This window comes from Mytilus trossulus, chromosome 10 (genome assembly GCF_036588685.1).
Source record: "Mytilus trossulus isolate FHL-02 chromosome 10, PNRI_Mtr1.1.1.hap1, whole genome shotgun sequence".
Classification (NCBI taxonomy): Eukaryota; Metazoa; Mollusca; class Bivalvia; order Mytilida; family Mytilidae; genus Mytilus; species Mytilus trossulus.
In genome coordinates, this window is record NC_086382.1 from 31,374,249 (window position 1) to 31,400,340 (window position 26,092).

The following is a 26,092-nucleotide window of genomic DNA, read 5'->3' on the forward strand; positions in this document are numbered from 1 at the left end:
TATAAAATACGTACTACAATTTCCGAGTATGGTCCATAACTATAATACAAGGGTCCTCAATGATGAAATATATCATAAAATCAGTTAAAATTAAACCAATCAACGATATTGGAGTAGATTGGTTAAATTGGATACCAAGTCGTTAAATTGTAATGAAAACCTTCAAAATGGAATTATGAGGATTTGATTTCTTCTACAGGAATTTTATTTAAAATGACATTTAACAAAGCTCTTTTTTACAGTCGAACTCAGTTTTGTATTAAATAACATATGAAAAGCTTACATATTTTGGAAATGTACATTTATTATTCTTTTTTTTTTTATCTTATAAACATTCATAATATTGTTCAATAATTACATCTAATGATTTAATAAGAATGAATTTTGATTTGTTAATTTCTAGTTGGTAATAGACATATCTGGTGCCAAACAACTTTTTTTTTGGCTACCATTAGCATCAAATTGGATGAAATTTCGCTGTGATTTGTCACAATATGCTAATCTTCTTCATCAGAGGTCTCAAATAACAATCATCACCATTATTTTTTTTTTAAATTAAGGTGATTCGTCCTGTTCATTTTTTTTTATCGTCTATAGTGTAAATTTTATCGTCATGCACCAAAATTAAACTGTTAACGTCAAGTGGCAAGAAATTTTACCATTATTCATCATGAAGGTACCCCAAATACAATCCTAATATATATTACACTTATAAATATAAATTCTACCATAATATCAACATTGATCAAGTGTGGTATGATTTATTTTGAGCATCATGCACAAGAGCTTAATTGTCTTCCTGTACAGATTTCCCAGACTGTACCTTACTATGATCTAGAACTATCACACATATGTCTTTATTTTTTAATGTGTTTGATATAATTAGAATGAACCATCATTATCTGTTAATTATGTTTTAAGTCTGTGACCTTTATCAGAGTTGAACATGTTGAACCCAAAGTTCAAAACCAAGTCATAATCTTTCTAGTTGAATATTATAATTGACCATGCAAGTTTAGTTTTGCTCCAAACCCCAGGTATTCCAGGGCTAACATTAAAAATTACCCCTTCTCTGCACTAATTTAGGTCTTTTTTTTTGGATATGTGAACATGACCTTGGATTTGTTGACTTTTTAATATGTAAGATTTTTTCTCTTTAAATGTGAAGAAGTAATTCATTACCATTATGTCTATATATAAAAGTTTAATTTTTCATTTTCCAACAAAATGAATAGAACTTTCCAACAGTAAATTGGATATATTTTTAATATCTGAAACAAAATGTCATCAGAATCACATTTTGAACCTTTTCTCATTAAATGTGAACACATATGTATCCTAGTTAGATTCAAATCATAGGAGGATGGGTTAGGGAGCTACCATTTGATTTTTATGGGGGGCTAGGATGAAATTTGAAAAGGCAGGACAGGATTTTGAGTAAAAAAAAAGGCAGGATGAGTAACTTGGTAAAAAAAAAAGGCAGGATGACAACTGTTGTAAAAAAGTCAGGATAAGCTGAGAAAAAAAGGCAGGAACGATTAGACTGAAAAATAAAAAGGCAGAACAGAGATTACAACTAAAAAAAAAAGCAGGACATGATTTTTCATCCTAGCCCCCCCCCCCCCCCCCCCCCCCTAAAAATCAAATGGTAGCTCCCTTATGATGGGTTATTTTTCGTTCTTTGTGATCAGCGTATTTTCGCTATCATGATCCGTTTTTCTACAGATTTTTTTTTTACATTTTCATGATTCGTGATCTGTGATCATGGAATTTTTTTTTCTGTAAATCGTGATTGACAAAAAAATCATCTCGTGAATCGTGATTTAAAAAATAATGGGCAAACAATGTTTTGTGTGTTGTGTTGTTTTTGCTTTATTTTGTACGTGGAGGGACTAAGTGTTCATATAATGGTCAATTTTATCAATTAAGGAAATTTCAGTGGTGCAATAACAACATAAACAAATCATGCATTTTTTTATTAACAATAGTGTATAAAAATATATAATCACATGAACAATTAAGAGATCATTATTATCACAGTTATGTTAACTTTATAAAAGATCTACTTCAAATAGTTTTTCACTATATTTTTTTCATTGAGTCAGTTATAATTTCAGAAACGTAAATGGAGCTTAAAAATTTCAGAAGATTTTATTAAACATTTTTTTGTAAATGAAGCAGGTTTGCTATTCATGCAATGTTGCAATTTTACCATCAAGTGAATTGTTTTAATATTCACCTGAGCAATATTGATTTCAATTTCTACCACAAAAACTGGAATGCAGGAATATATGCATATATGTAAATTCAAAATTTTAATCCCAATAACCAAAATAATAACTTCAATATGTTACAGTACAGAACAACTTTGTTTTCAGGAGAACGGTGAAATTCTGTTTCAATTTCACCTACCATTATATTGACTTTCTGCCATCTCTACACAAAAACTCAAAAATTCATGCTGATTTGTAAAACCATTTTCTTTTTAAAGTAATTGTGTTTATCATCTGAGAAACTGTTTGAATGTTCAATGAAAACAAAGTTGCACTGTGTTAAATTTCTCAAAAACCTTGACCCATTGTGCACTTCAAACATTAACAAAAACAGATTATTTGGTGCATTCAAAGAGTTTATATTTATAATTATTAAATTTACATGTTTGAATTATTGTGTGAAATTGTGTAAGTGATAAATTTGTATATAATACAACTCTTGATCTCTATATATCGTGTAATAATTGATCAGTAGTAGATGCTTGTCTTTTGACTCTAAATCTTAATCAATATTATTAAAACAAAACATTATTGTAAATTAGTGACCATTTTGTTTAATGAAAATCAAGATTAATTTATCAAACTCATACTTAAACATCCATGTATTAATGCTGAGACCCGACACATTTTTCTTATTTCAAATTCATCTCTTTAAACAATAAGTACTCGCTTTAAATTATCATCACAAGGCAAGATATTTGGAAGACTTCATTCAAAATTTTGCCTGGGAATTTAAATAAACAGACATAGATAAAACTATAACTCCTTGTTTAAAAATCATGTTTAAACTTAAACAAATAGTATTATGCATTTGTCAAAAAAAGAAGTACTTTTAGAATTTTCAATGAAAAAAATACACCACAAATTCATTAATAATTATTCAAGAAATCTTCGTAAACAGAGATAAACATGCAGGTTAATCTGATAATAAAAGATGCTTATGGGGAGATAACTCCGATGATACCAATGCCTTGGAAGACATAACTTATTTTCTATTATTGTTAATTATTTTGTATTTGGTATAATTACTTTTGAGCAAATATGATTTTCTAAGTACTACCGAAATAAATGATCAAAATAAATAAATCCATTCAAATTAAAGTGAATAATCACAATATTTATTGGACAGTAACTTTAATATATTGTTTATGTTAAATTAAAATTAAACTCGCAAAATCAGCTAGGAACTGATGATTCCTAGATAAATTATCTTTTGAAATTTGTAGATTAGAATACAATTAACATCATGTTTGTCGTATCTAAAAATGAGAGGAAGTATTTTGGTTTCCAAAAACGCACAATTCAACAATTCTAGCCAATTCAATGCATTACGATCGAGGAAGCACAGTTTACGCTCTTTCATATTTTGATTAAAAACAATTTTTTCATGTATTTTTCCTGAAACAATTTCATCAAAAACTAACTTTTGATAATTATCATTTATATCTTATTTGTCAAAACTTATCTTTGTCCCTGAACATCTGAACTTCAATAATAATAATAATAAAAAAGAAATAACAACAACAAAATAATTTGCATCAATAAAAAATATATAATAAACATTTACAACATTTACAATAATAACAAACACAATAACCTGTCCAACTACTCAACCACATCACTGGCTTAGGGACTACATAAAAAAATCAATGAAGGATAAAAAAAACTTAATTCAAATAGTTAGGGAGTGGGGGTGTCAAATTGCTGCAAGTTTGGTATAAATTGACATCGATTTTACATATATCCTTAGTGGTCAATCAATTTTTCCCAAATTAAGTTAAGAGGGGGTAGGAATCTGTGAAAAAAATATATGAATTGAGTTTTTTATCCTTCATTGAACTTTTGATGTTGTCCCTTATATATCCAATAAACAACACAGTATATAACACTTTTCCACTATTCATGGATTTTGTGGAACAAATCACACTTATCAATACTGTAAAATTCAGAAATTATTGAGATGATTTTATTATTGCAAAAATGCAGCAGGCTAATAACTGCAATAAGTTAAACACACAATTTTTTTATATATGCATTAAACAGGATTTTCATCAGTATTGCAAAAATTAAAATCGTAACTCAGTATAAAATGACAAAATTACAATTATTAATGCATGCAAGTTTCTGAATTTATAGTTCTTGAAAGGGAGTGGAATTTGTTTTAACATAAACAGTAGTTGTGATTGAGAAGCTAGATAGGTTTTAACATGCTGCATGATAACGAATAATGCTGAATTAATTCTTTCAAATAATAGTACTTTAAGTCTTTAACTATTCATAATTTTCCTTTACAGAATCTAAAGGACTATGGGCAATCTTAATGTTTGTACACCAAAATGAAAAAAAAGTTATGTCATTAGTTGAATTTTCATTGTTTAGAACGATTTAAACCAATCACAAATTTTTGGTGAACACTTTTGAAAATATTGCCCAGAATGCATTATATTCTGAAAAGTCCAATTACACTTTATAGCTTCATTGCACTCATTGATATGTAACTGTCAACTTTCATTTTAGAATTCCAATGCACACACTACATCACTATTATCACCACACATACTTTACCATTTATCAATATTTCACAACATACATCCAATAATTTATTCATTTTTCATCATCCACATTACACCATTTATCCTTGAATGTATTGCAGATATTACAGATATGCCACAAAAATGTGATATTTCAATGAAAATAGTTCTAACTAATATCTGAAAAAATTCATACAAACAATACACATCAAAAATATTTTGGCACTTTTTTTTTCAACTATGAGAACACTTGAATTCCCCATTTTAAAGAAATGGATGATCATGAATACTCTTTTACAATGTATGACTAACATGACAAGTCTTAAATGACAAGTCTAACATGACAAGTCTTACATGACAAGTCTTACAGGACAAGTCTTACATGACAAGTCTAACATGACAAGTCTTACAGGACAAGTCTTACAGGACAAGTCTTACATGACAAGTCTTACATGACAAGTCTTACATGACCAGTCTTACATGACCAATCTTACATGACAAGTCTTACATGACAAGTCTTACATGATAAGTCTTACATAACAAGTCTTACATGACAAGTCTTACATGACAAGTCTTACATGACAAGTCTTACATGACAAGTCTTACATGACAAGTTTTTGACATATTTTAAAAAATAACAACACTATCAACATGGAAAGCACTAAAGACAATTTTGGCAATAGCAAAAATATCCCCCACCCAATTGCACTATTTATACATGTGTGTATGTATGTGTAGGTAAAATGTACAAGTCACTGTCAACAAATCAACATTGCACTCTTTTCTATAATATTACACAAGCTTTGGATTCATCATTTCCTCCTGGTTTCATTTTCTTTTTCTGTTTATCAATTGCATTAGCGGTAAAAGCAACATTTTCCATCTTTTGCTTATTCGGTTTCTCTTCATCTTCATCAAGGATTCCTGGAAGATGACGGAACAAAGAATTTTTGTCTTCTATCACATCTAAGGCATCATTACCTTCAAGTTTTGCAGCTTCTTCTAATGCTATTATATCTTTAGCCTCTTTGAGTAATATTTTAATCTTATCCTCTGTGAGTGGATGAGTATGAATATATCGAATCCTCCCTATCTTCGCTCTGTTTACTGCAAGTAATAAAAATAATACATTTTACTCCTTTTCTTTCACAGGCACCTTTAACTAACAACTTTACAGTTTATTATAAAATTGTTTAAATAAAAAATGACCTCATTGTGCCATCAAGATCAAGTTAATAAACTTTAATACAAAAGAACTACAAAAATGTAACCGGTAAAAACAGTGTCAATCATAAGCTGGTTTTGGGAAATGAGAACCCCTCCCTCAACTTGAACTGTAGTATCAAACAACCTTGCTTGTACATGTAACCATCAAAGGTGTATAAAGGAATAAAGAGCCACAAAGTGAGATAAAATTTATAGCTAAAAAAAACTGTAATGTAAAACCACCTTGTAGTGTTTATCACCATCCATAAACTGTAAATTCAGAAAATCATATCGATGTTTTTGTTATTGCCAAAAAAGTGACAGGGTTATAATCGTAATAATTTGAACTTCTCGCATTTTTTCATTTTCTTTTATGAATTAAACAGAATTTTTAACAATATCACAAAAATTAAAACCGCATTTCAGTCTAAAATGACAGAATTGCAATAATAAATGCACTCAATAATTTCTAAATTTACAGTATACTAAAGTCTGTACTACATACTATAGCTACAGCAGACATAGTAAGACACTGAATAAAACCTCTAGCTTTATAATGGTAAATTGTAACTTTTAGATATATTATGGAATAGCATAAAACCTACCTCCTGGGTAAAGTAAAACTGTGGCATAAAATCCCCCTGGTGGTTCATATGACACTCTTGTAAGGGCTATGTTCCTGTTTATACACAGATAGCAGATCACAAGTCTATTTTCTTTCTTTTCTTGTTCACTTTTTGGTACAATGACTCCCCAGCCTAGAGTATCTCCAACAGACACTGATGATTCAGCTAAAATTCAAAACAAAAAAACTATATTTGTCAGAAATTGAAATTTTGATTAGTACATTTATTGAGGATGTTTGCTCCTCTCCTTTTTGAAATTTTGCCAGATTTTTTTTTAATCCTCTGGTTTTATCAATGTATTGCCTTTAAAAAAAAATGCCTTCTTACCCCTACTTTTCTTTTCATAATTTTATTAAATTTAGTTCAAAAAGTCATATTTGAAAATCTTTTGAAAGAAAAAGGGTGTCAATGTTAAATAGTATGTAAAACCTTGAGAGAATAATTTCCCACCAAATTTTCAATAAATTTCTATGGCTTCTATCTCGAAAACATAAACACACAAACCCTATTTTATTCTGCTTTTAAAGTTCCTTTATATATATATACTATGAATTTGTGATAGTCTTTTAAAAAGCTTGTTCTTTTGAAAAAGAGTACCAAAACCCCTTAAAACTGAATATTTTCTTCAGTATAAACACAAAAATACTGAACTCTGAGGAAAATTCAAAAAGGAAAATCAAAAATCAAAAGGCAAAATCAAAAGTCCAAACACATCAAACGAATGGATAACAACTGTCATATTTCTGACTTGGTACAGGCATTTTCTTATGTAGAAAATGGTGGATTGGACCTGGTTTTATAGCTAGCTAAACCTAGTTGACCATTATTGTATTTTGATACAATCCTATCCTCTACTACTAAAACATTATTCTTTTATTGTAAAAAATCTTTTGTTGTAAAACTTCTGTGTCACCTATTGATGATGACCTGCAAACATTTTAATTGTACTAACGAATCTATGCAAAAAATGAGAGCAGCTTGTTGACAAAAAATATTGGACTGTTTAAAATAATTTTCTGAAAAATATGTAAAATGAATGCTATGTTTTTTCATTCTTTCACATTACTTTTGTTAAAATTAAAATGTAAATATATGCATATCAGGACAAGAACCAGTCACAATGATTTTGATATAAACCCTGCATTGTACTCGACTGATACTCAATAAGCTAAGAATCTACAGTAATTAAACATGGAAAAAAATTCTTCCTTTACATACCCTCTCCTTTTGCCAAAAATCTGATAAAATCTTGTCTAAAGTTAGAGGACATGGTGACACTAATATCCTGAAAACAAGGAGATGACAAAGCTATTCCAGGTGGTGGTGCTCCATCGGCATTGGAGCCAAATTTATCTATAATCTGTATCTCAAAATAATTGAATTCTGTAATTAAAAACATAACCATTAATACATAAAAAGTGAAATCTCAAAAATACTGGAAAATTCAAAACGAAAAGTCTCTAATAAATGGAAACTTAAAAAAAAAACAAGACCAGTACCATAGACCTGCATCCCTGCATGCTATTTATTGACTCAGAGGCAACATGAATACTTAAGCTTAATTGATCATACTCAAAATCATTGAAGCAAAGAAAACATTGATGAAAATATTCTTCTAAGAAATAATTGATGCAAGCCGTACTTTGTTGTAGTTTTAATATGGGTAGGCATTATATTCAGGATTATTTTTGTCCGAGCGATAACGTAAAAATCAGTCAATTATGATATCATCTAACAGAAATTGTTCATTTTATCGTCAAGCACCAAAAATTACCATTAACATCATTTGGCAAGAGTTTTACCATTATTTGTCATGAAGGTACCCCCATTAGGACTCTGAGATCAAGAAAGTCTTACTTATATCTTCACTGAGTGGATATGGACATTGCAGGACTTCTGCATCTGTATGTTCTGGTATTGTTACCACCTTTTCTTTCTCATTAACCTTTGATCCTTCTGGGATAATCCAATAGTTCACATTATCCTAAAAAAAAAGCACCATTAAATCCTAATTAAAAATAGTTAAGCACAGTTTATTTTCCTTGAGGTTATTACATTGTACCAATAGGTTTTAATTTTTGATTTCCATGGGTACAGGTCAGGGGTCGAATTTAAGCTTTTTTGTGTACTGGCCAGTCGGACCAGTAAACTGAAAACTCTACTGGTCCGGCTCCAAATCTACTTGTCCTGCAAAAATGACATTAATTTGACAAACACTAATATAAATGACAGATGTTTAATGTTGATGCTTTCGTTTACATAAGTTAGACAGTAACAAAGGAATAGTCTTTATTCTGATTTTGATAAAGGCTTTGGTAATCTCAATGATTTTCTTTATCAAAATCAGGATCAAGGACAGAAAAAATATCAATTAACATTGTCTTCCACGTTATCACAATCCTCACGACGACCATAGGGTGCTGGACTAGGTTGTCTGGAGCGCTGTCCAGAAATATTCCACATTTCAATAGCCGGGACTGGATCAAATGATGCTATATCTTCAGTGTGAAACATAATGAATAACAGATCTGATAAAACAGTTGACGCAATCTTGATCGCCAATCATTCTTTACAAGTTTCATCTCAGAAAACACCCTTTCTGCATCGACAGAATGAGCAGGAAGGGACAGGATTAAGTTATCTTAATTTTTTTTGTCCGGCGGTTTAACTCCTTCCAAAATTTTTCAAGTTTTATATTAATGTGAAGAACGCTCACCCGAGATATTAATTAACTTGATCAATTGTAATATCCCCAATACTGTGTAATTGATTTCACAGGTAAATTGTTTTGTAAACAAACGGAGATTGTGATGCAATCAGTGATTTTTATCGACAAATTTCCACTGGTCCGCCGGACCACCAGCTGACAAAATCTACTGGTCCGACACAAATTTTACTAGTCCCGGACTACTGGACAAGCGCTAATTTCGACCCCTGGTACAGATAAACCATGATTTAAAATAGTCTATGAATTATACATTTTCTATAAGGTTATATGCAGAAATTTATAGCAAAACCAAGAAATCAAGTACATGTATTCATAAAAATGCAAGCTTGTGTTAATCCACAATTTGATTCCCACCATTCAAAATTTGACAATTTTCGAGGGTACAAAAAAATGAGTAAAAATTGAAACATTTGTTTTTTCATTACAAATTTTATTTATTACACTATTAGTTATTACTTTATGTTATGGTTCAAAAATTAACCAAAAAAAATCATTTCGTTTTGGGCCCCAGAGTACTTCAAAAATGTTTAATCATTGAAAAAGCTCCAAATTATCTCCCTTTGGTGAAAAAAAAATGCCATTTTTTGGCATAAAAATTAAAATTACTTTTTTAACTCATAGGTGACCTATATTATTTTTTATTAAACTAAAATAATGTAAAATTTAAGCGATTTCTGTAATTTAGTTCTTTTTTTATTTCAATTTTACCTTTTTTTCTCCAATGAGTTCAACAGAAAAAAAGTACCTTAACAAAAATACATGCTTCTTTCAAAGGCCGATTGTGATCTTAAATGAACAGTGACCCAATACTTTTATTTAAGTTTTCCATTTAGTATACTGTATAGGATGAAGTTTATTTAAAGAAAAAATAGAGAAATCCTATGTTTAAATAAAAATTGATTTAGAACGGGTCGGGTGCCCCCTTAAAAGCAATTTAAAACTATTGGTAAGTCTAACTTTCCACAATTTACATTAAAATTTTGTAATCTACATATAAATCATAAATCCATTGTAATACAGACAATACAGGTAAATTCAACAATACAAACTATACACATGTTATCAAATTTTCTAGCAAATAATCAGTCAAATTGAATAAATTTATTGAGTATTATTTATTTAATCAATTGTGTTGTATTAAAAACAAATGTATGAAGTCAGGTTCCAAACTATGAATTACTACCAGTAGAGTGATCTTAGAATTACCACCTTACAATTTTGGTTGTAAACTTAAAAGAATTTATATAGTAGCTTAGTAGGACACAATGGTAGTTTGGTCACAATTCTTATTTTTACACAAACTCACAATTTCAAATGTAGGTCCAACACATAGTCTAGTGTGCCAGAAAACATCAACCACAACCTCATAACCGTTTCCACAGAGGGCAATAGTAGGAAAATATTGACTTGGATCATTAGCCATCAGGTATCTTAATCCTATAGGATGATAATTCTTTGAGAACAAAACTACTGGAAGACTACTTTCAAACACTGAACAATCTAGTCCTACTGTATCACCTGAAATTGAAAAAAATGTATGATAAGTCCATGAAATCTTTGATTTAATTTTTCTGTTTCCTGTAAATTGACTGTTAAGTGTTTCACTCAACCTTTCGCAGTTCATCAAATTTCTAATTCACTGGTTAATTACCCTATCACTACCTTCTATCACTACTTCAGGTATTCATTCACCTTATATCATGTTTATAATCTCTATTCTATAAAGGTACAATTCAGAACAGTTTCATAAATAGTGTCAAGTTATCTCCCTTGTATAAAATTTAAATATTATCTCCCTTTAAAATTTAAATATTATTCAGCTTTTTGATTTCAATAGACCAGGTGCTGGTAACAAGAAGCATTCGTATCTCTTACAAACGTCTAAAGGGCGTCTTAAGATTTAAGAATGTAACAAGACCCTACCTCAGACCTATCTTAGAATGATTGACACCCTTTAATGTTTTGAAAAAGTGCATGATTTAAGAACGATTCTTACTTCTACCTTAAAGCATTCTTACTAATTTTCGGCAACACAAAATAATTCTTAAATTTTGGTCAGTTATTAAGTGTTCTTAAAACAAACTTAGCAACTTAGGGGTGTACGAAGAACAATTCGCAATAGCTTCACGTCACATTTTTTTGTAAGAGTGGTCCTGACTACTCTTAGCTGTACATTCACTTGTTAATATTAGAACAAGTTGCTTAAAAAAACCTTAGAACTTTTTTATTCTAATTATTAATTCATCTGAATAGGAAATTATATATCAGTGTTTACTTGGCCATGTATGTAGAGGAGGGTAGCTTCTCTTTTTTTTGTAAAACATTACAATTTTGGCTTGTTGAGAGAAGTGTTAAATATAAAGCAAGGAGAAATTTGTGACCTCAATTTTAAACCAAGAGTTTCAAATGGTGAAGTTTAAATCATCACTTATTAAATTTTACGGAAGCCATCATAAGTTGGTTGACCAATTATTTACCAGCTTTGTAATCATACAATGAGCAACACGATGGGCGCCATACGTGGAGCAGGATTTGCTCTTCCTTCCGAATCATCTAAAATCATCTTCAGTTTTTAGTGGGTTGGGTGTTGTTGTTGTATACCTGTTGTTTTTTCTTTTTACATTTTTGCCTATTGTGTCTTTTTTGTTCACGCATTGTTATCAATAACTTGGAATTTGACAAGACTGTCATACAAGTGAGAAGTTCTGTTCTTTAAACCAGGTTCAATCCATCATTTATAAACACTTTGAAAATGCCTGTAACAAGTCAGGAATATGACACTGAAGTGTCGTCCATTCGTTTGATGTGGTTAACCATTTGATTTTGCCATTTGGTTAAGGACTTAATTTCCGTTTTGAATTTTCCTCGGAGTTAAGTAATTTTGTGATTTCATTTTTTGTAAGAAGGTTTTTTTAAATGTGAAAAAAAAATATTGTTTTAAAGTGAAAAAATATAAGAAGATGTGGTATGAGTGCCAATGAGACAACTCTCCATCCAAATTACAAATTATAAAAGTAAACCATTCTAGTATTGTTTAGACCAAAATGAACGGTAGGATAGAAAAATTAGCCTACGTCATTTGAGACTCGTCATTTATACTCGATTCAAATCCTACCATTAGGGGTCTACCATTGCCCTGGTGAATAATAGGGCCCTCAAAATGATTGTCCTGAGACAAGAATATTTTAATAAAATAATAATGTTATATAAGCGGTTAAAATAATTTCATATTTGAAGTGGTGCAAATTTTTTAATTCAATTTTACTTTTATCAAAAAAGGGCCGGAAGAATAATGGTGGTCTGCGGCCAGAATTGTTTTCCTTATGTTAAATGGGTAGTTGATTGTTATGCGCATTTAATCGTTCATTAAAGCGTTTCTATGATTCATTTAAGGTGATTCTAATTTCTTTGCGAGGAACCAAAAACGGACACACCAGAAAATTATTAAGAACTCGTAACTTAAAAACTATTACGATGCAACTTAAGGGAGAAATAAGAGCGATCTACAAACAACCTGAGGGGGCTTTGATTTACACTCTTTGAATGATCTTAGAATTATCTTATCTTCCCCTTAATTCAATACTTACGACCTCTCTTAATAAAATTTCTTGTTACCGGCCCCAGTTCTTGTAGCAAAAGGTATACATTGCTTAAACTAAAGAATTAATACTTTTACAAGACACAAAGTGTAAGACCATACCAATATCTAAACTACACAGAAAGTTTCTTGAATTTATTCAAGTTTTAAGAACAAGCAACCAGTGATTTCTTGAGATATGTTTAGATTATTGAATTGATTCAAATTTGAAAAAAAGCAAAATAATGTAGAAGTTCTTAATTTTATTCCAGTTTTTGATACAAGCCCAAGAATGTCTCAGTTTTAATATAAGGTAGGCCTAGTTTAAGGGAAATAACTCTTAAAATCATAAGTATGTTTGTGTCAACCATTTCCATTGATATATTCTAAACTTCTAGGTTACATAGATTATTTCTCATCTGTTTCAGGTAAATGCTTAAAATTCATTGATGAAACTTGACCTCTACAAACGCATAACTGATTTTAAGAGTTGTCTCCCTGAACAAAGGTCTACACCCTTCTTTAATGTTATAAATACCTTCTTCATATCTTTGCCCATTCACATTGCCTTCATATCTAGTATTGTAAAACATGCGACCATTTTGTGACATCCATCCTACTGTGTTTTCTGTTTTACCAGGATGCTTACTCAAGTCAAATGTGCTGTCAGCAACACCAGTAGTCACAACAGAGTCCTCATCTGAAAATAATTTTTACTGTTAAATCGGTTTAAAAATATATTTATTCTTCAGTATAAATGAGGAGCAAAATGTTGACTAAAAGTAAATTCCCAAGTAACACTTCAACCATACTTTTCTATTTTGACCCCTCAACCAGATTGAAAATAACTCTATTTTGGAACTTCAGTATTGTGTATCGTTTTCTTGTCCATTTTTATTTTGAATGGTTAAAGCAAAACTAAAATAATACATTAACAAATAAAATAAAACCAATTCTGTATTAATGGAAAATTGTTTTTCTTTAAACTTAACCATAATCTTTCATTGATGTCATTTATAATAAACTTAAGAAAACAAGCTATTTGAAAACAAGTTACAAATAAAATCAACAATTGCATACTCAGGGTTTTTATATCTAAACAGAAGTAAGAGTTGTCTTCTGTTAGAGGCTTGCAAAACTGTATGGCATGAATTCCCATAGTCTCAGCAGGTAATGTAATTCTACAGTACAGTTTACTCAGGTCAATGTCTGTTGACGGTTCTTTGGGAACATCCAGAACTAACGCATCAGACTTACGGAACATTTTTATATGAATTTCTGCAACGAAAAAAAGCCTTGTTTTTAGTTATATTTAAATGATTTTTCCATTTTTTATGCTTTCATAACATATCATTAAAATTAAAATAAAATTCACACAAAAAATCATTAAAATTCACAAAAAAGCAGAATTTGCTTCAAAATAAAATGGTTACATAAATGGTTGTTGATACTTTCTGCATGCCATATTTGTTTATCATTTCTTGTTTTTTTTGTAAATCAGGCAATTGGTTTCCCTTTAGAATTGTTTCACATTTTGTCATATACTAAGGTCTTTTATACTACATGTATACTGTAATTTATGGGTTTCTTTGGCAATAATTATCTGACTTTGCTAGTAACATATTCATTAATTTACACTATGTTATTGCAACTATTAACAGTCTTAGTTAGCTGTGAAATAAAACTAATCATAGTAACACAAAACAAATACTTTAAATTCAGAAGTTATTGCTTGCCTTTATTATTGCATTTGGTCATTTCAGACTAAAATGCTGTTTTAGCTTTTGCAATATTGAGAAAAATCCCGTTTTATTCATATAAAAAATTTCAAAATACGAGTTTAAATTATTGCGATTAGAACTCTGTTGTATTTTTGCCAATAATAAAAATATCACAATAATTTCTGAATTTACTTTAATTCCTCGTATTGCCTTGAAGGATTTTGTGGTGTTTGTCCTCCCAATGAACCCACATATAATTTGTAAGTGACTCAAAGATGAATAAAAAGAAATGAAAGTTTTGAGGTTTTTTTTCTCCTTAGCATTAAATTTGATGATACAATATCTATTCATATCCATTCTTTCATCAATACAGAGTTATTTACTTTACTTTATTGTCAACAAACCTCTCTTTATACAATCTTCAATGATATGTTTGGTAGCCTCCTCTACAGCCTCTTTGAACACTCTGTCTAAATTATCATACACCTCTATTGTTCTGTTGGACTCGACATCTACTGAAACCTTTCGACCTAAAATAAAGGACATTCCTAATGCATTTTTAATTTATGTAACAATTTTTTTCATTGGCTGAAACTTGTAGTCAAATCAACAGTTCACATGTTGTAAAGGAGTAACTATTGAATGGCTTGGATAACAATTAATATATTTTCAATGTATTGAAAATAAAACACCGCTGTAAAAAGTAAAAACACAAAAATACTGAACTCCGAGGAAAATTGAAAAAGGAAAATCAAAAATCAAAAGGCAAAATCAAAAGTCCTGTTAAAATAGCTGTTTTTGATGTGATTCTATACAAATTAGAACCATATAAGTAAAGGAATATTCCTTTCAGGTTGATATTTTTCATTTGTATGAAATCATTTTTTTTGTACTGCATTAGATCTATAAAAACAGTCCTGTAATTGAAGTGAAGTGACTGTCAATAGACTATTTTGACGTTTCTGATAATTCAACGGGTTACCTACATAGTGGTTATTTTGATACATGTTTGTACTTATAGTCAAATAATATCAAATAAACAAAGAAAAATCAAACTTACAATTAGTGAAATTTTGAAAACAAATAACTTTTTTCACAATAATTTTGTTGTGTATAGAAAACATAAGACAGTAGATTATTCCCTTGCAAAACCCCATTTCAATGTTTCAAGAATTTATGAATTCAAAGTTTTTGGGTTTTTTTTTAATTTATTTAGATATATGTCATGATGTGAGATTTTTTTTTAATTGTATAACTTTATACGATTTATTTTTTTGTTTAATAATTGACTATATTCTTACAGTTTTGGTCCAGTAGCACCAGAGGATAGAAGCCTCCCTCTGGTTGTATGATCATCTTTGCATAGATGGTAACAGTATTCTTTGTAACAAAACACAACACCAACTGTGATTCTTTGTCATTGTATGCGGGATTATCTCTGGAATCTGGATGGTAGTGTACTCCCATACCAACTCTGTCGTTTTCTTCTACTTTGTTTACTAAAATTTTATAATACTTTTTTTTAGTTTATGAAGTCAGACAGAACTTTAAAAAAATGTTTGTTTAAGGGCTCCTTTTCTTATTTTTTTCTTGTCTATAATATGTAACAGAACTGCTTTCATTTCTTTTTCTATATATCCATGGTAAAATATGCCAACTATTTTTTCTTTAATTTTGAGTTTTAAGAAGAATGGTCTGTTTTGTAAATACAAATAATGACTTTTTTATTTGTTTCTATTAGTTTTGAACTTAATCCTAGAGTTCATTAGTATGTAGCTCTCAATGATAATGGAACTAATTTTGTTGATTTAAATATGCTGTAGGAGAATGCAAGTCTTGTTTTAAAAATCAAATTAACTAATCATGGTGGAAAAAAAAAAAAAATAAACTCACCTTTGCCATCAGCCGTCCATGTCATGAAATCTCGTAATATTTCACAGGTTGGTGATGGTTTTAGAGGACTACAATCACCAATACCTACTGATGCTGCAGCGCCATCTGTTGTTTCTTTAATGTATACCTCAAAATGAGAAAAACCTGCCAAATAGAAGTTAAAACCTACCGAATTAGACTATTTACCGGATTTGTTATCACACAAGCAACACGACGGGTGCCACATGTGGAGCAGGATCTGCTTACCCTTCCGCAGCACCTGAGATCACCCATAGTTTTTGGTGGTGTTCGTGTTGTTTATTCTTTAGTTTTCTATGTTGTGTTATGTGTACTATTGTTTGTATGTTTGTCTTTTTTATTTTTAGCCATGGCGTTGTCAGTTTATTTTAGATTTATGAGTTTTTCCCTTTGGTATCTTTCGTCCCTCTTTTAAATAAGTACATTCAATTACTGGTAGGTACAGGGTACAGGGGTACAGGATCATCCAGGGTTCTAAATAAGGATTTTTGTAGGTGAGTTCAAGGACTTGTCATTTTTGGCCATGGTGAGTCAAAGAGTACAATGAAGATAGTTTATTGCAATAAAATTTGTCATTTTAGATTCCATGACCTAATAAAGCAATGAAAAGATATTAAACTCACATTTCTTTTAAACTTTTGCTATAAAATGATGATCATGATGATATGTGTGTTCTGTTTATACAAAATATATCAATTTTGATTCATCTTTGGACTCATCAGTTTTGAAAATGGTTAACCCAGACAGATTTTCATGAGTCCAGCACTCATGGACTTGCCTAACAGAGTATAATCAAGAAATGCAAAAAGTATTGTAAATTTGGTATTTATACAATGCTTTTATTATTGAGAAAATTGCATCAGGACATGTTTAGCTAAAATTTATAAAAAATCACAATTTAATCACAGAATTATCTCCCCTTATAATTCAATGTAATTATCTGATATAAGTTTATTAAATGAAATTCCAGAAATGGTTGCATAGAACTAATAAAAAAAATAAGTTCAAATTTTAAAATAAAATACACTGATTTTAATATTTATTAAAAGGTAAATATAAGGTAAACTCATCTAAATCAAGCTTTGTTATCTCAGAAATTTGTACTGTAAATTCAGAAATTATTGCGAGGTTTTTATTATTGCGAAAAATGCAACAGAGTTGGAACGCAAAAATTTAAACTCGCATTTGGAAATATTTTATATGAATTAAACAAGATTTTTCTCAAAATCTAAAAAATAAAATCGCATTGAAATCTAAAATGACAAAATCGCAATTACAAATGCAGACAATAATTTCTTAATTAACAGTATTTAAATACCTGACATTTATTTAAAAAGCTTTTGAAATAGGCTTAATAAACTTAACATTATTGCTAAATTCAAGAATCACCACACAAAAATGATTTTTCCTTTACTGTTCAAATAAAAAAAAAGTATAATTAAAAAAAAATGTTTATAGTGACTGAAACAAAATTCATGATTTATAAGAACATATTTTACACAAATATAGTTAATGAAGTCACATTTTCGAAAAGAATAAAGTTTTTGGACTCTTAAGATGGTACCAAACACTTTCACTAAAACTAATTTGGCTCGTATAATTTTCAATTAATTTTGTCAAAGTATTTACTTCGACCCTTTAACAAAAATGTAAAAATTTCAAAAATTTTGAACCAACCGTTTTGTCGGAAAAATTACACTGGTTATATAGCAGTTTGACAAACACCAATTTTGAGCATTGAGAGGCTTAATTGTACAAACATAAATGAATCTAAACATTTCGTCCTAAAAAAAAGTACACTCACACTTCAAGTTGAAAGTATAAAGTATTGTCTTTTGACAAATCCATGCAGTCAACTATACAACTCAGCGTAATTAAAACGTTTATCTGACTTTACAGAGTTATCTCCCTGTAGTGTTAGGTACCACCTTAACTTACCTGAACACAATGGCATAGGACTCTGTATTGGTGAACTTACCTGAACACAATGGCATAGGACTCTGTATTGGTGAACTTACCTGAACACAATGGCATAGGACTCTGTATTGGTGAACTTACCTGAACACAATGGCATAGGACTCTGTATTGGTGAACTTACCTGAACACAATGGCATAGGTCTCTGTATTGGTGAACTTACCTGAACACAATGGCATAGGACTCTGTATTGGTGAACTTACCTGAACACAATGGCATAGGTCTCTGTATTGGTGAACTTACCTGAACACAATGGCATAGGACTCTGTATTGGTGAACTTACCTGAACACAATGGCATAGGTCTCTGTATTGGTGAACTTACCTGAACACAATGGCATAGGACTCTGTATTGGTGAACTTACCTGAACACAATGGCATAGGACTCTGTATTGGTGAACTTACCTGAACACAATGGCATAGGACTCTGTATTGGTGAACTTACCTGAACACAATGGCATAGGACTCTGTATTGGTGAACTTACCTGAACACAATGGCATAGGACTCTGTATCGGTGAACTTACCTGAACACAATGGCATAGGACTCTGTATTGGTGAACTTACCTGAACACAATGGCATAGGACTCTGTATTGGTGAACTTACCTGAACACAATGGCATAGGACTTTGTATTGGTTAACTTACCTGAACACAATGGCATAGGACTCTGTATTGGTTAACTTACCTGAACACAATGGCATAGGACTCTGTATTGGTGAACTTACCTGAACACAATGGCATAAGACTCTGTATTGGTGAACTTACCTGAACACAATGGCATAGGACTCTGTATTGGTGAACTTACCTGAACACAATGGCATAGGACTCTGTATTGGTGCAGTAGCAATAATTTTATCTTTTGCCTTGTCGAGTATAAACATGCTCTTTGACATATCAAAGTTTACAGACGGGTCAGACATCCAATGTAACATATTTTTCTGTAGAAATAAAACAAAAGATACCATGTAAATGTTTTCTTATTAAGTTTAAAATATAATCAATAAGGAGATATTCAATTTATAAGTAAATCAAGTTCAACCTCAGAAGTTACTGTGCCTTAATTTCTTTTCTTTGGTATATAGATGTGCCAAAATTTACAGTTTATGGAAATATTGCAATTTTGTAGATACTTGAAATTTCCGGGGTTTTAAGGTGGTACCCAACACCTGCACTCAAATTAATTTGGCTGGTTTAATTTTCCTAAAATTTTGTCAAAGTACATACCCTTTATCAAAAATATAAAAAACTTAAAAAATTCTAAACCAACCGTTTTGTCAGAAAAATTACACTGGTTATATAGCAGTTTGACAAACACCAATTTTGATCATTGAGAAGCTTAGTATTCCTTTTACAACATAATGTAATTAAAATGTTTAGTTGACTTAACAGAGTTATCTCCCTGTAGTGTTAGGTACCACCTTAAAAGAATTCAATTGTTCAATAATTTTTTGTAATTAAAATGTTTAGTTGACTTAACAGAGTTATCTCCCTGTAGTGTTAGGTACCACCTTAAAAGAATTCAATTGTTCAATAATTTTTTTAGATTCAAGAAAAATTGTTTAAAGACAATTTAATTCATGGTTGTGCCAAAGTCTACATGCTATTCAATAGAAAAAATGTCCTATGTTGAACATTTTAATTCACATTTCACATATATACATATATATATCCACAAAATCATGAAAATCATGCATATAAAAAGGATATTGCCAATAGCGCTGAAAGTAGCATTAAACACAAACGATCATTCAATCAATCTAACAGTTCATAAATACATGTAGTAACATTTGTCATATAAACAAGAATGTGTCCATAGTACACTTATGCCCCACTCCCACTTTCATTTTCTATGTTCAGAGGACCTTGAAATTAGGGAAAAACTATTACTATTAGAAAGATCATATCATAGGGAACACAAGTACTCAGTTTCAAGTTGATTGGATTTCAACTTTATCAAAAATTATGTTCCCTAAAATCTTTAACCTGAAGTGGGAAAGGCTGACTGACAAACAAACCCACACACTGAAATAACATTATGCCAAAGGTGGGTCATTAAAATACATACTTCATCAAACTGTGGACTTCCAAAAACTGCTTGTGGCCACATGATCCCTAAATCTATTGGTCCATTCTCAAGTGTAATAGTAGGTAGGAACTTACTGTGGTCTGTTTCAAAGTGGTACCTGTATATAAATGATAACAAAAATTATATATATGTATTTCACAATAATTAGATTCAAAAGATAAGAGTATCAATATTTACTTTACCTGATAGTTTGCCATATTAAGGAAATGCAATGTACAGAGAAAATGTCTAAGTCAAACTTAGATTATTAGAAATATATGTATGATCTCAATGATATATCTTTCAGGGGCGGATCCAGCCATTTAAAAATGGGGGGTTCCCAACCCAAGACAAAGGGGGGGGTTCCAACTATATGTCCCCATTCAAATGCATTGATCGTCCAAAAAAAGGGGGGGTTCCAACCCTCGAAACCCTCCCCCTGGATCCGCCACTGTCCTTATATTCATATATATATGTAATGCATAGTATTAAGTACTTTATAAAGTGTTTAAACCAAGCAAATATCTACTGTGAAAGTACTTTTATTCGTGGGGTACCAATTTTCGTGGTTTTCATGGATGACTATATCCACGAATGTAAGTGTCCAACGTAATAGAACAACCATTGTCCAAATCAAGACATGGAAAGATATCCATGTAGGTTTGACTACTGTTATAAATTAGAGAAGATATTGAATAACGCCAAATCTGAGAATTATATAATAGTAATCACAAGGCAAATGCACTATATATAGCTAAGAACTACAACTGCATGCACGAATAAATCCATTTAATCTTTAATAACCTAAACTGTACAACTTTTGATCTTTAATTCTCGTAAAAAATATTTTGATCCATGAAAGACAGATTTCCGGTATTGATATGCTTGAATTGTATGATAACGTGTTCATTTTATATCATCAAAGTTCTCGTACATATGTGAAATAATAATTCATGCTGGGCTTTATTTTGATAAGAATTATTTTACAACTCGAGATACGTTTATAGTATTTGTTTATGCTACTGTTTTCTTTAGGTGACATGTTTATGGCCTTATTAATACATTTGATGGCCCTTAATCTGTTGATCACTTTATCTTGGGTTAATAAGTGTTGACACTACGATTTATACGGGTCAATTTTTACTTAGCAATTTCCTTCAATCTAGACTTTATAGGTGTAACCGTCGTTTCTGAAGGCTTCAATTTTTCATTTTTCTTTCTTTCTAGAAACCTTAAATCCAATTATTTAAAAACCCACGAACATGTAAATATAGCTGAAACCACGAAAATTGATACCCACGAATTAAAGTACTTTCACAGTACATGTATTTCAAAACTCATCTTATGCAAAAAGATTTCATTATAAATGACAAATAAAATCATATTTTGCCATGGTGCAAATAATTTTTAAAATATTGCATGCATTTATCTGTTTTCATTGTAAATCAATAAAAGTTTGCTCACTAATAAAAAGAAAAGACATAGATAAGGTAGATCTGGTTACTGTATTTAAGCTTCAGTGAAACCTTGAAAAAAAATTATGGAAGTACTTTCAATTTCAAAATCTGATTTTTCAAACAGGTCTTCAAAACAGAAAGTAGAAAAGAGGTTTGTTGTACATGTACTGGTAAATGAAGTGTGGACACCAGATCTGCATTCCAGATTATTAGACCAATAGCTTTTTTGTTTAAAAAGTTTTTTTTGGGGCCCTTAATAGCTTGCTGAAAGGTGTGAGTCAGGACTCCACGATGAAGGCCATACTTTGACTTATAATTTTCAACTTTTTATACATTGTGACTTTGACGGAGCATTGTTACAATGTACATTATTTCTTTTTAAGATATTTATATTTAATCAGATTTGTCTTACCTTGTAGCTACAGGTTTTCCATTTTTCACAAATGTAACTGTTGACATTTGTTGTCCAAAGTAGGTAACACATACTCCAAACACATCACCTGTCAGAAACAGAAAATTGGAGTCAAATCATGCTTAAGCAATATAGATGACAGAATGTGTAGGCTGATCCATAATTCAAAAACAATTTCTTGATTTACTTTTAAACATGTTCCCCAAATTAAAAAAAATATATGTACATATTTGTTGAAATTAAGATCACACATTCTTAAGTGATGTGTACTTGACCAATTGACAGCTTGACTTATTAATTCACCATTTAATTTCATATTGATAATTTGCAGGTAAGTGTTGTTCCAGTTTTCCTATTTTTGACATTTTTATGGGCACCTATTATGTCTGTTTGTTTTGTTCACACATCCTTGTAATTATCATGGAATTTTATATGACTCAGTGTCAAACAAGTGAGAGGTTTAGCGAGCTGTATAACCAGGTTTAATCCACCATTTTATACATAAGAAAATGCCTGTACCAACTACCAAGTCAGAAATATGACAGTTGTTGTCCATTAATTTAATGTGTTTGAGCTTTTGATTTTGACATTTCATTAGGGACATTCAATTTTAATTTTTTCTTAGATTTTAGTATTTTTGTGATTTTACTTTTTGAAACCATATTGTTATTAATTTTCAAACATTTTATTGCCATACATTGTACATACCTATACCAAACTTTTCTCCATATGTGTTAGCAATTTCTTTGTGTGATGTGTAACATTTTCCTGTATCGCTATGGTAACCAACAGTGTTGTTCCAGTTCCCAGGATGAGCATCATCTTTGATGTCGGGACCAGCAATACCTATTGTAACCTTACTTTTGGTTGCTATGGAAAAGAAATAAGAATCATAATTGACAGATAAAACTGACAATAACTTTAAATAAATCTCACATCATATCAACATTTTGAAAAACTAAGGATTTTCTTATCCCAGAAATAGATTACCTTAGCTGTATTTGGCACAACTTTTTGGAATTTCGGGTCCTCAATGCTCTTCAACTTTGTACTTGTTTGTCTTTATAACTATTTTGATTTCAGCGTCACTGATGAGTCTTATGTAGACAAAACACGTGTCTGGCATACTAAATTATAATCCTGGTACCTTTGATAACTATTAAAGGATTACTCTTGTAAAAATGATTCTGCTAAATTTATTCATGGTAACAATTGTTTCCAATCCAGTTGAAATCATTTTTTTTATGAATAGATTGTGGAGTATACACTTAAACTGTACAGCACCCAATGACACAAAGAACTAAAATAAATCTGCCTTCCACAATACTTTTACTTACAATTTCAGCCTTCAAATAATTACTCTAACCATACCTCCTCTATTTTAAACAGACTTTAACTGATAATTGTGCGTACCATGCATGCAGTATGGGCTTTGCTTATTGTTGAAGGCCGTACGGTGACCTATAATTGTTAATTTCCGTGTCATTTTGGTCTCTTATGGAGAGTTATCTTATTGGCAATCATACCACATCTTCTTTTGTATATATTCAATGTTTGCCCCAGGTTCTTATCAAGTAAGCACCTTTCAGTCAATCAAACTCAAAGTTGATATTGTGTCATAGAAATAAGAAGATGTGGTATAAGTGCCAATGAGACAACTCTCCATCCAAGTCAATAAACACGTGAAAGCCGACTCACACAGCCAAACAGCCAATAATTATAAAATATAAGGACATGCACCACAAGCAAAGGGACACATTCTACTGCATCCAGACAGCATGAGCAACAAATCCTGCAGTAAATGCATATTTATATAACTAATTTCCTTTCTATTCTGTCTTCATACTTACACAATGATCTAATCTGTCCAAAGAAGTAAGGATACTGTGGTGTTAGTGGTTTGAGATACTGTAGAAAGTTACTGGTCTCTGAGTACATCTTAAGCTGTACATCACTGATGTGACCTGGAACTGGTTCCTGGTCATTGTAAATTATGTCACCAGCGCAGCGATATAACACTGAAGTTTCCATATTATTTTAACCTGAAAGATAAAAATGCTCTATGGATTTTAAGAATTGTAACAAATGATGTGTACAAATTATCAATGGGGCAGCAAATATCACAAGCTTACCAAAACTAACTATTTAGAGACATCATATATTCTCCACCAGTATAAAAATATGTTTTGAAAATTCCCCAAAATTTTTACTAATATTATACTAAAATGATAGCAGGAACCTTTTGGTTTTGTATACTTAGTAGTAGTTATTACATTTACTAATCTGTAGCACCAAAAATCATTCATCATAAAATTTCCTGTGTAAAAAATGCAACAAACAATGTAACATGTCCACTTAAATTGTATAGCTAAAACTACAAGGAAGGAGTATTTGTAAATTTCATCAACAGTCACAAAATAATATATATCCATATTGTACATCTCATTACTATAATTATGTCAACCATACATGTACTAGACATTACATACAATGATACACCAACCATAGCAAATCAATTTCATTATTCAAAAATGGCTGAAGCCACAAAGCACGAAGTACAAAGCAAATAGTTTCAATAAACCTGGGCAAGATCTGCACTTTGTGTAGGTATAATATTTATTTAAGGTCTTTTAAAGATCATCAGGTGGGCTTCATGGATCTTTAAATAAAGATCAGTGTTTTCAGTGAGTATGTCAGTAAATGACTAAATGTATAGTGTAATTGTTTAACTTGTAAATTATGCAGTTTGTATTCATCTCATATTTTTTAGTATATGTCAACCTTAACGAAGTTAGTCATTTTCTTATGTTATTTGTAAATTACTCAAGAGAGCGTTTAATTTTTGGATTCCTTAATATGAGCTTTCTTTTTTTGTTAATCTCCTTTAAGACAATATCAACATGTATGAATCACAATAAGGATCATCATTTGAGTAGATCTAGCAGACACAATGTTTTATACTTCCTGCAAGGAGCTGGATTCTGAAGCGGGTCCCTTAATTCCCTTGGGTTAAACTAGCCAAATAAATAAATAAATATCCTTCTTCTTCCAAAATTGGTAGTGGACTTATAGGTAAGAGCATAAAACTTCTTATAGTTTGTTTAAGGTATTTGTTAATTTTTCAAAAAAACAGTCAAAGTTTGTGGCTTTTAAGTGCCCACAAGTCATTAAAGTTTTGCAGATTCACAAATATAGCTGTGTTACAATTTGTGTCATAAATTAGAACTGGTCAAGAAGTGGGAAGTAATGAATTAACTATTCAAATATTCAAAACGTACACAATATCAAGCTTAATCTAAAATTTCTGTCAGTTATTTTTAACTCTCAGCAGGTGCACTGTTCCGTCACAAAATCAAAAGTCAATAAAAAAATCCTCGTGTTAACATTGTCAGCTGTTGTGCTGTTATTTACTTTTCCATAAATGAACTATCGAAATTGAATTTAAAACGTTCATTGTAGTTTAAATAGGCTATGAAATTCGAGAACAAGGAATTTCTGTTGTTGCTACAACAAGCGGAAGTAAGCAAGTAACCGGAACTAGTTACAGCTATTCTAATTCGTGAATGAAACCGGACAAGAAATGCTAAAAGTATAGTGACAAATCCGAGTAAG

General features: G+C 30.6%; 1 protein-coding gene across 1 annotated transcript; it reads right to left on the reverse strand.

Moving 5' to 3' along the window:
• Nucleotides 1–2,084: 2,084 nt before the first annotated feature.
• On the reverse strand, nt 2,085–26,006 carry LOC134687207 (uncharacterized). The gene is made up of 16 exons (XM_063547318.1): nt 25,759–26,006; nt 24,331–24,522; nt 23,189–23,350; nt 22,481–22,568; nt 20,612–20,729; nt 19,352–19,484; nt 16,556–16,699; nt 15,964–16,161; nt 15,067–15,192; nt 14,022–14,219; nt 13,480–13,641; nt 10,671–10,882; nt 8,494–8,620; nt 7,855–8,019; nt 6,616–6,801; nt 2,085–5,911 (listed from the first exon to the last, which is right to left on the reverse strand). Exons 2-16 carry the CDS (start codon nt 24,509–24,511, stop codon nt 5,589–5,591), a joined length of 2,523 nt encoding a protein of 840 aa, XP_063403388.1. The 5' UTR covers nt 24,512–24,522; nt 25,759–26,006; the 3' UTR covers nt 2,085–5,588.
• Between the last annotated feature and the right edge of the window lie 86 nt (nt 26,007–26,092).

Bases quoted from the DNA above. Each gene is read 5' to 3' on its own strand.
- LOC134687207 (XM_063547318.1), bottom strand. From the start codon at position 24,511: ATGGAAACTTCAGTGTTATATCGCTGCGCTGGTGACATAATTTACAAT. The intron at 22,569-23,188 runs GTATGTACAATG...TGTTTCTGACAG, and splicing joins TGGAGAAAAGTTTGGTATAG to GTGATGTGTTTGGAGTATGT. The intron at 8,020-8,493 runs GTAAGACTTTCT...TTTTAATTACAG, and splicing joins TCCACTCAGTGAAGATATAA to AATTCAATTATTTTGAGATA.